We start from the raw sequence: 11,956 nt of genomic DNA, 5'->3' as shown, positions 1-11,956 counted from the left end.
GTCCACTTGTAGAATGAAAGCGGTAGGCTAAATTAATGTATACCCCAATAATATATTGAGTAAACTAACAGGAATTACCATAAACAAACATTCTAGATTATTTGAAATGTCAAGGATTAAAGTTAAATATATCACAAGTAGTCCAGTTAACGTGGCACTGAGAAACAAAGGCCAACATGTCACATTATGAAAGGAATGCGCATGGATTGGCAACTAGTGCGTCTTTACCAAAATTGCATTTTTGTAGTTTGTAATTTCCTTAAAATTCTCAGTTTTCACTCTTCAACTGCCTAACAGAGAATGCCAACAAAAGCATTTCAACTAGTCTGGCAGTTTGGCCCCTTAAACAGATTGTCTCAGCGAAAACATCACTAGAGGGCGTAAAAGCTTCGGTCTCGCATTTAGCAACTCAGCAGCATCATTTTGGGTGGATTTGTGACGCTGTCATGACAGGCAAAAAAGGAAGCTGGCTCATATGACAATTTCAATTGCTTTGTCGTCGCGTCCTCAAACAGTTTGAATGAGAAAGCCAGAGGTCCCGCCCCTCTGACCTTTTCAAATGGGAAGGAGGTGAGGGGAGAGCACGCAACTGGGCACTTGAGATTCTTCCCTTGATGCTTTCTACTCGAGTCCTTTATACACAGAGTTGCGTTGACACAGTACAGAGCAAGCACGTTTTTCCGTGTCAGCCAAGGCAGCATCGTGTCTTTGTGCTACAGGAGCGACTCAGACAGAATCATAGACATTGAATAGAAAAAACAACGCAAGGAGAGACACAGACAACAAGCTAAAATCTGTGTCCCCACAGGATCGAGCAATGTCTAGTTTAAAGAAAAGAAATTCGAATTCGTCAGTCGACCGGGATGTGGAAGACAAGGAGGTTACGGAGAAGATGCTCTCTCCGGCCGGAGGGGAGAATGGAAACTCGAGCCGAACGGGAGGCGCACCAGGAAGCCCGGACAAGGTATCTGTACCCGGCAAAGATAAGGTTGTCCTAGAGAGAACCATTACCCTGGTGAACGGCGTAGCTATCATTGTGGGTACCATTATCGGCTCGGGTATCTTTGTGACCCCGACTGGAGTGGTAAAGGAAGCCGGGTCAGTCGGACTGTCCCTTGTTGTTTGGGCAGTGTGTGGAGTGTTCTCAACCATAGGTGCCCTGTGCTATGCTGAGCTGGGCACCACTATTTCCAAATCAGGTGGAGACTATGCGTACATCCTTGAAGTGTATGGTTCCCTGCCGGCTTTCCTGAAATTGTGGATCGAGTTGCTCATCATCCGGCCATCATCGCAGTACATTGTCGCGTACGTCTTCGCTACCTACCTCCTCAAGCCCATTTTCCCTGACTGCCCAGTGCCCGAGAATGGGGCGAAGCTGATAGCCTGTCTTTGTATCTGTAAGTATCCAAGCCGATGCAATTCACTATTGCCACACTTATCACGATTAGAAGTTGGAACTGTTGTAGCCTACACGTTGCATCCCACTGGGCACACACTGGTTGAATAAACGTTTGTTTAAATGAAATGACGTTGAACCAACTCGGAATAGACGTTGAATTGACGTTTGTGTCCAGTGGGATTGCGCAACATAAGGATATCGTTCTCTGTTCTCTTGGCAGCTGCACGAGACTCACCCAAACGGAAACACTGGGTGTACTAGGATACTGTTGAAAAAATACCGCGTTATTTCATCATCTTTGGTTAGTACGCCTATAGAGCCAGCATCACCCACGCGCCATGTCTCATCAAGCTCAAATGGAAATTGTATTTATCTTTTAGATAAGATAATAAATTATTAATAATGACAATAATAAGAAAAATAATACCCCCAAAAAATAAATTCTACAATAGATTGCAAATTCAATTAATTCAGACTTTTGTCTCATGCACATTGCGTTACACTATTGCGCGTGCAATACACATATCATTTCCATGTAAAAGGACCCATGAGCACCAACGTGAAGTTCTTAGCAGCATGTTAAATTGGGTGTTAAATGAAGCTAAGTCTATATTTTTGGGCAATTAAGCCATAGATACATTTTTCAACAATTTTCCATCATAAAAATTAAGAATAGGTATTGGCTTTGATTTCTGGTCAAACAGATGGAAAAGGGGTCTTAGAAAACATCTAGACTACCAGAAATAGTATTTATGTCAACAATCGTGTTGAAGTAAAGACCCCTGCCATCTCATATCAACACTTGAAATGACTTGCCTTCTGTAAGTTTAAGAAACATTGCCTTGTGCCTTTTAATGCCATTAACAAAAACCCACATATTCAAATTTCTCTCCGATAATGAACGTTCACAGAAGTAACACGTAAAGGGTAGACCTATCAATTAGTTATAGTGTTTTTACTGATATCATTTTTGTTACCAAATTGGTAACAGAATTACAGAAAAATCAGCAATGGAATTACTGCAATTGAATTGGTTACAATGACAAATCACAGTAGTCACAAACCACAGGGTCACCCTCTACTGTCCTCCCTTCCACTGGCACACTTATGTTCAGCTCATAACTGTTTTCTTTCTGTGTCTTGTGGTCAAAGCGAGAGTGTGGAGCAGTCTGGACAACCCCTCCCTCTTTCTCTCTTTCTGTCTCTTCTTTCTCTCTAGTTAAAGATGCAGTCTGGGATCTTAAGCACAAACAAATTCATAACATATTGTATGAATTGGATTCGTAACATAGCATACGAATTGCACCCGAAAAAAAGGACGTAACATATCATACGAATTGGATGATGCAGTACACAAATGTCGGTGCAGTAGCCCTGGTCTGGGGTGTTATATTATTGCGTTAGTATTGCAGTGGTCAAACTTAGGAGAGTTAGCTGGCTAGCACTACAACCAAGAAATCCCAGTTGCTTGTGCTTTAGCTGTCACCTTGATTGGCTACAATGGCAATTTGTCACCTACAAATTGGCTACAATGGCTAGCTAGCTTAGAAGCATCCAGCTGTGATTATGAACGCTGACGGCGCCTGGTCTGCGAAACTCAAAGTGCATAAGCGTGCGTCTTAGATGGTATTTTGCATCTCAGATGGTACTGTATGTGCGCATGCAACCTGTAGATGTTTGTTGGTCGTGTACAATGCTTGAGGCAGTGGCTTTGTTCCAGGGCGTCAAATGAAATCAAATTTTATTGGTCGCATACACATTTAGCAGATGTTATTGCCGGTTTAGCGAAATGCTTGTGTTCCTAGCTCCAACAGTCTGTTTGAGATGACCAGAAATCTCCACAATGTGAAACTGTTTTGGATTTTGTTGGCACTTATGCGTCTGTCTATGATGGCTATCTCTATGAATAAATATTGTTGCACTAATTTTCCCCATTGAATGAAATGTATTCACTTAGGCATCATGTCTTTGATGCGTATCTCTTGGCGTCAATATTAAGGCTTCTCAACAGTTTTTACCCCCAAGCCATTAGACTTCTGAACAGGTAACCAATGGTTACCCGGACTATTTGCATTGTGTGCCCCAACCCCCCCTTTTACTCTACTGCTACTCTCTGTTCATCATATATGCATAGTCACTATAACCATACCTACATGTACATACTACCTCAATAAGCCTGACTAACCAGTGTCTGTATATAGCCTTGCTACTCTTATTTTCAAATGTAATTTTACTGTTGTTTTATTTCTTTACTTACCTACACACCTTTTTTTTCTTCGCACTATTGGTTAGAGCCTGTAAGTAAGCATTTCACTGTATACCTGTTGTATTCGGCGCACGTGACAAATAAACTTTGATTTGATATTGACACTAGTCTTCACCCAATTGAATGCAATGTACTGTATACACATAAGCATCATGTTTCTTGATGTATATCTTTTAGCATTAACGTACCAGATTGAAGCTTTTCAGTTATATTATATTGAAGTACTCACCATCATTGTAAACCCTAGGTATTTTGTTGCTTTGACAAAGTAATTTCTGAATATTATTTAATACATTTTAAGGTTAAAACCGAACAACCAACTGTCCCTCATTTTAAGGTCAACCCTGTTACGTGAACTGAACTCTTGTTTTAATATGGTGAAAATATTCCTTTTTATTTTTTTTACATTGAACATCTAATAGTCAAATCATAGTGTAAAAACAGGTGAGCTGGTTCTACTCTTTTTGGCCATTTTCTGGTGTTTTGTGATGGAAAACTGAGTGTAACATGTCATCCCTGTTACCCATAGATAGCCACGCTAAATACCCTTTTACGATCAACCCTGTTACTTTATTTGGCACTAAATAGGCAGTTACTATAGGATTTGTTATTTATTTAACCTCTTGAGATGGGAGAAAGTGTTTTTTATTAAGTTGAACATTAACCTCTTTATGACAGAATGTCATTTTTTTTTTTTTTATGTTTTTTCCCCCCCAAACACTACTCAAAAGGCAGCTAATTGGTGGAATTACCCATGATGTAATTCCGTTACCAGAATATCTGTTACCTTAACGGATGTAAATCCACTTCACTTACTGTAGTTCAATAACCAAAATAAATTGTTTCAAATTCAAGGTGTCATTATATAGCTGACACCCCATTTTTTCTGCAGACATCTTTGAATCCTCAATTCGGAGTCGATATCTACCAAAGTTTTTGAAGAACGTGGTCGCATGAAAAACTGAGGGAGATTTTACCGTAATTCTGTTTCCAAACTTTGCATCTGCACAGTTCTTCCAATAAATGTGTTTGTGTAAAATGTTCAAAGTAGTCCTTGTGCAGGGTTTGTTCAACTTTAAAATCAATGGTTTTTGTTTGGCATACACATACATATATACACATTTTTTTTTAAATATATTTGCCTTTATTATTCCCTGCAAACCCTACCACCCCTCCCCCAATTGGAGAAAACTAATAAACAATAACAATTAGGCTTCTACTTCCAGCTTATACACACTATATACATTTTACAGACACAATCTATTTTACAATAGTTATATTTTGTTTGTTTTTAGTCCTGGCCTTCCTCTATTTCTGATGTCCATCTGATTTCTATTTGCAACTGTGCTATTTCACAAAAGTTCTGAACCTATATACATTTTACAGACCCCGTATGTTTTACATTTGTTATCTTGTTGTTATTAGTCCCACCCTTCAGCTCCATTCAACCCCTCCCATCTATCTCTTAACACCATCCATATTGGATTTCTATTTGCCATATTTTTCAACTGTGCTGTAATGCTTCACAAAAGTTATGACATTTTCTATTCTCATAGTTTCTACAGATTGTAAATTTAAAGAAACATTTTTGCTAAAATAATTATTATATTATTGATCGATTGACTATGGCTTTTCAAATCACCCAGTATTGCTACAGTATCTGCAGTGTAGCTCTAGGTAAATGTTGCAATTCTTCAGCTATTCCTGGACTTGTGACTAAAAACGAGCTACAAAATAAATTATCTAATGACTGCCTCCTCGCAGCAAAATCTGCAGAGCTGGGAAGATTGTATCCCCCATATATATAACATTCTATTCAAACCTTGCCATGGTTCTCTTTCTGCGTCTAACCCACTGAGGGTTTTGGACATTGTGTGATCAGTGTTCATTACCACTTCCCAGTGGATGCTGAATACCAGACCTAACAGTACCGTCTGTCAATACATTTTGCAATGAGAAATGTGTGGGCAGCGGAAGCAGCAGCGGCATACATTGCAGGGCTGTGGTAGTGTAGAGATTGAATTCAAGCCATGATCATGGCTGCGCCTGCCTGGTGGAAAAAGCTCTCACAGACTCTGTGTGTGTGAATGTTGTACGGTTCAGTACTTGCGCTAGTCTCTAATCCCTATTCTAAGTGTGTAATCGCCAGTGACCACATGATAGAAACTGAGATAAGGCCGCAGCCAGGCCAGGGCGAATGTCTAGATAAAGAGATAGGATTGAAGCCATGATGTTGTTAGTCCAGTCTGCTTATTCTGGTCGTGGTGGTTGACAGGGTCAGTCTGGATAGCCAAGCCACTCTTATCCACATTTGCTAATCTATTGAGTTGTTGTGCTAGGCTACAGGATTTGTCTGACCGACTTTGTGAGTTATTGTTCCAGTGACCTATTTATTTAGTGTTTTGTAGTTATTAGGTCACTGTGCTTTAGTTTAGTGCATACTGTAGGTCCCAGTGGTGAGGTTTTATAGAGTGACCCCCTGGTTGGCTCTGTATGACTTCTTTAGTGGGTTGTGGGGAAACCTCAGTCTCAGTCCATGTGGTGTGTTTAGGAGGCTGAGACTCTGAAGCCTGTCTGCCCTGATCCCACAGGCAACAGGACTGCTCTGCTCTCTCATTCTCACCCTCAGCGGGAGTGTGCGTTTTCGTGTTTATGTACCATTCTTCCCAGTCTATACTGTACTCTCCCACACAGGCCCTCATTGTGTTGTGGGTCCACACAGAGGCTGTTGGGTTCCCTACTGTTACCCGGGCTGATTTACGGCTTATGGTGCTTTGAAGTGTTTGTTAGTTAATCATTTTTAATGGGGAGTCCGGGGGACCGGGAGGGGAGGCTGTGGGACAGGGAGAGGAGGCTGTGGGACAGGGAGAGAGGAGGCTGTGGGACAGGGAGAGAGGAGGCTGTGGGACAGGGAGAGAGGAGCTGGGAACAGGGAGGGGAGGCTGGGGGACAGGGAGGGGAGGCTGGGGGACAGGGAGGGGAGGCTGGGGGACAGGGAGGGAGGGAGGCTGGGGGACAGGGAGGGGAGGCTGGGGGACAGGGAGGGGAGCCTGGGGGACAGGAGGGGAGCTGGGGGACAGGGAGGGAGGCTGGCTGTGGGGGCTTGATTTATTCCCTCAAGAATCTGTTTACTAGGTCTCTGAACAATTCCCCCCTCTGTGCCACATGACACACCACACAGCAGTTTGTCACACTTATCACATACACATTGTCCTGTGTGTGCTGAATGGAATCTACACAAACATTTAGTACCTTTAGTAAATGAATTGAGTTTACAAAAGAGGGAGAATGATAATTTTTTGGGACTCATTCATGTAGGCCAGGTATTCCCAAACTGGGGTAGGCGCAATGAGCCTGGGGTACGCCAAATTAAAAATGTGATTCACTTTTTTTTTTAAACAGTACATTTCCATTTTCCAACGGGGCTATACATTTGGGTGAGTTGTTTTTTGCTTGAGTAGCCTCGTGTCACTGCCAAAAATAAAATTTAACCAGCTAGTGTTCAGCGAAATAACAACACAATGTCAAAAACAGGTAGCCTAGTCAATAATTAGCATCTAATCACATTAACTGTTATTCTCTCACGGGGAACGTTCACTCTTGCGCAACATTTCGAAATGAAACATGACAATTTGAAAAAGAAGCAACAGGAGTTTTTTTGAGTGAGAATAAAGACGACTTTTGAGTAGCAAGACATGTACAGTTGAAGTCGGAGTTTACATACACCTTAGCCAAATACATTTAAACTCAGTTTTTCACAATTCCTTGACATTTAATCCTAGTAAGAATTCTCTGTTTTAGGTCTTAGGATCACCACTTTATTTTAAGAATGTGAAATGTCAGAATATAGTAGAGAGAATGATTTATTTCAGCTTTAATTTATTAATCACATTCCAGTTGGTCAGAAGTTTCACATACACTCAATTAGTATTTGGTAGCATTGCCTTTAAATTGTTTAACTTGGGTGAAACGTTTCAGGTAGCCTTCCACAAGCTTCCACAATAAGTTGGGTGAATTTTGGCCCATTCCTCCTGACAGGAGCTGGTGTAACTGAGTCAGGTTTTGTCGGCTCTTGTGCTCGGCAGACGGCTTTTTCAGTTCTGCCCACACATTTTCTATAGGATTGAGGTGAGGGCTTTGTGATGGCCACTCCAATACCTTGACTTTGTTGTCCTTAAGCCATTTTGCCACGACTTTGGAAGTATACTTGGGGTCATTGTCCATTTGGAAGACCCATTTGCGACAAGCTTTAACTTCCTGACTGATGTCTTGAGATGTTGCTTCAATATATCCACATAATATTCCTTCCCCATGAAGCCATCTATTTTGTGAAGTGCACCAGTCCCTCCTGCAGCAAAGCACCCCCACAACATGATGCTGCCACCCCCGTGCTTCACGGTTGGGATGGTATTCTTCAGCTTGCAAGCCTCCCCCTTTTTTCTCCAAACATAACGATGGTCATTATGGCCAAACAGTTCTATTTCTGTTTCATCAGACCAGAGGAAAGTACGATCTTTGTCCCCATGTGCAGTTGCAAACTGTAGTCTGGCTTTTGTTATGGCGGTTTTGGAGCAGTGGCTTCTTCCTTGCTGAGCTGCCTTTCAGGTTATGTTTCCTCCAGCATCTTCACAAGGTCTTTTACTGTTGTTCTGGGATTGATTTGCACTTTTCGCACCAAGTACGTTCATCTCTAGGAGACAGAGTGGTCGCATGGTGTTTATACTTGCGTACTATTGTTTGTACAGATTAACGTGGTACCTTCAGGCATTTGAAAATTGCTCCCAAGGATGAACCAGACTTGTGGAGGTCTACAATTTTTTTTATCAGGTCTTGGCTGATTTCTTAAGATTTTCCCATGATGTCAAGCAAAGAGACACTGAGTTTGAAGGTAGGGCCTTGAAATATATCTACAGGTACACCTTCAATTGACTCACATGATGTCAATTAGCCTATCAGAAGTTTCTAAAGCCATGCCATAATTTTCTGGAATTTTCCAAGCTATTTTAATGGCACAGTCAACTTCATGTATGTAAACTTCTGACCCACTGGAATTGTGATACAGTGAATTATAAGTGAAATAATCTGTCTGTAAACAATTGTTGAAAAAATTACTTGTGTCATGCACAAAGTAGATGTCCTAACCGACTTGCCAAAACTATAGTTTGTTAACAAGACATTTGTGGAGTGGTTGAAAACGAGTTTTAATAACTAAGTGTATGTAAACTTCCGACTTCAACTGTATAAAAGCAACAGATACCATTAATAAGAAGGGGCTAGAAGCGTCTTATATGGTGAGCTACCAAGTGGCTAGGACAGGCAAGCCCCATACTATTGTGGAGGACTTAATTCTTCCTGCTGCAGCGGATATGGCTGGGACAATGCTGGGGGAAAATGCCAAAAAAACTATACAGACAATGACTTCATTAAACAACACTGTTTCACGATGCATCAGTGACATGGCAGGAGATGTTTTGAAACAATTACTGCTTTGCATACAAGCCAGTGAATTATATGCGTTACTGCTGGATGAGTCAACAGACGTGGCGGGCCTCGCACAGCTCCTGGTATATGTCCATTACGTTTATGGGCGGTCAATTAACCTCTACTTCATCAAAAAAGCTGACTAGCATAGCCTAGCCTAACGGGACAGGGATATCATATAATATAATTTTCATGAAATCACAAGTCCAATACAGCAAATGAAAGATACACATCTTGTGAATCCAGCCATTATTTCCGATTTTTAAAATGTTTTACAGCGAAAACACAATATGTATTTCTATTAGCTAACCACAATAGCCAAACACACAACCGCATATTTTCACCATGTTTCCATCGCATAGGTAGCTTTCACAAAACCGACAAAATAGAGATAAAATTAGTCACTAACCAAGAAACAACTTCATCAGATGACAGTCTTATAACATGTTATACAATACATTTATGTTTTGTTTGAAAATGTGCATATTTGAGGTATAAATCATAGTTTTACATTGCAGCCACCATCAAAAATAGCACCAAAGCAGCCAGAATAATTACAGAGAGCAACGTGAAATAAAAAAAAGTTTGGGAACCACTGATGTAGACAGTAGTCAAAAATAGAAAGGAATAACTCACACACTCTTTGTCTCTCCTCTGTCTCTCTCTTTGCCCAGTGCTGTTGACTGCTATAAACTGCTACAGTGTGAAAGCAGCCACGAGGGTCCAGGATGCCTTCGCTGCTGCCAAGCTCCTTGCCTTGGGCCTCATCATTATTGTGGGCTTTGTGGAGATTGGCAAAGGTAAGATACAGCCATACACTACCACACTCTACAAAATGCTCTTTACAGGAGGAGGTACACAGTGAAAACCAAACAGACAAGACCTAAAGTGCAATGGGACAGGAAAGGAATTCATGGCCGATAACGATGTAGTCTGAGTCACGTGATCAGGAACAGGAAGTGGCGGCGCCTCTTGGCTGTCATGGCCAAAACATTTTTTTTATGATGTCATCTTTTGGTGAAAGATTCAGCAAAACATTTGTTTAATTTAGGATATCTGTTCCCAAGTATTCCCTCAAATAAAAAAAGGGTTGTGACCGTTTCTCAATGTAATCAAGGTATGACATTTTTGTTATACTCTAGTACTATCTCTTTTTGGGCTTAATTGCGGTCAATTTGCAGTGTACAAATTATTATTATTATTATAACTACCATTTTCTGCCTTTTGGCCGAATCTAGTTGCCTACTCCTGCCCTAGAGAGTGATCCCACTGGGCACAGACATCAGTTCAACGTATAGTTTTGATTTGGTTGAGTTGTCAACTAACATGAATTCAACATGAAATCAACAAAACATTTCACCATGTCATTGGATTTAAGTTAAAAGTTGGGTGAAAAAAAGACGAAATTCCCTTACATTGATGACTTTTTACAAATCCATTCAATTTTGAACGTTGATTCAACGTCAACACATACATTTTATTTTAATAGGCGGAGTGGAAATATTTGAGGTGTGTCCTTAAAAACATGATCCAAAGTGCTAGTTTCATGCAACACTGATAGGAATATTTAAGACCAACCAAATGCTAGTTTTAGCGGTAACACGGTTGGTTATGGTATGAATTTTGACAGCGGAAACGTAGCCTTTCCAGCCGTGACTCACAGTGCCCATATCTTGAAGAATCATTTGCACAAAATAATTGACATACAATAAAACATATTCATGGTAAGTACAGCTACCATTTTGTAACATTATACAAACAATACATTTCTTCTTCTCCCCCAGAAGGGGCTTATGGGCCACCTTGAAGTCCCCCAGTTAGACTGATTTTAAAGTTGTGTATAAGTAATTATGTTAGAATTGAAGGTATCGTTGAAGTGCAGCGAATTGCACTTCTTCAGACCTCTGTCCTGGAGACGACTGAGATTTTGTAACCTGATGTTATACTGTAGCAAGTTAGCAACTGAGAATGTCTTTACAGAAGTGTGTGGTCAGTGCATGGGTGAACATTTGTGATTCAAGCTACTAAACAGCTTACTGAGAGATGCCACCCTCCTTCAGTGTACCAAGACTGCAATGTCTAAGGTACATCAATTCGCACCGCTGCTTATCGAATAATTTCTGAAACTGCTAACCTTTCCCAGGTAACTCTGTGCCCTAAGGGGCCAGATCCCCTCTGTTAGGTGAATATGTGTAGTCATGGCCAGCTGTGTAGCCATTGCTGGTCCTGGATCCTTCTTGTTGACCTGGTTGTTATCACAGCTCTTCCCCCTCTCCTTGTTGCCCCCAGTATTTGCCATGTCGGTGGCCTCTCCCATGTGACCTGGGCCATGGAGTGTGACTCTAGTCTAGTTAAGCTGCAGCTGGCCCAGAACAGAGCGGCACGTTTTGCTCTTAATTGTAATCAGTGGGCTGATATAAATACTATGCATGCCAGTCTCTCTTGGAGAGAGACTGACTGCATCACTTCTTTTTATTAGAAACATTAATGTGTTGAAAATCCCAAATGGTTTGCATAGTCAACTTACACACAGCTCTGACACACACACTTATGCCACCCGGGGTCTTTTCATAGTCCCCAAATCCAGAACAAATTTAAGAAAGCGTATAGTATTATATAGAGCCATTATTGCATGGAACTTCTTTCCATCTCATATTGCTAAAATAAACAGCAAACCTGGTTTCAAAAAACAGATAAAGCAACACCTCGCGGCACAATGCCTCTCCCCTATTTGACCTACATTGTTTGTGTGTATGTATTGATATGTAGGCTACGTGTGCCTTTTTATGTATGTAGTTGTATGTAGTTCT

The 11,956-nt window shown here is 41.0% G+C and overlaps 1 protein-coding gene across 1 annotated transcript in view; it reads left to right on the top strand.

Moving 5' to 3' along the window:
* Positions 1–481: 481 nt before the first annotated feature.
* slc7a5 (solute carrier family 7 member 5) overlaps positions 482–11,956 on the top strand; it is a 30,399-nt gene continuing 18,924 nt past the window's right edge. Inside the window, exons 1-2 of the mRNA XM_023985230.2 lie at positions 482–1,397; positions 9,821–9,946. Of these exons, the coding sequence (XP_023840998.1) occupies positions 818–1,397; positions 9,821–9,946 (706 nt within the window). The 5' untranslated portion in view covers positions 482–817. The remainder of the gene's footprint in view (positions 1,398–9,820; positions 9,947–11,956) is intronic.

The sequence above is a fragment of the Salvelinus sp. IW2-2015 genome, linkage group LG4q.1:29, assembly GCF_002910315.2.
Source record: "Salvelinus sp. IW2-2015 linkage group LG4q.1:29, ASM291031v2, whole genome shotgun sequence".
Lineage (NCBI taxonomy): Eukaryota > Metazoa > Chordata > Actinopteri > Salmoniformes > Salmonidae > Salvelinus > Salvelinus sp. IW2-2015.
The sequence above is the reverse complement of the archived record's forward strand: the minus strand, read 5'-3'. Positions and strand labels throughout refer to the sequence as shown.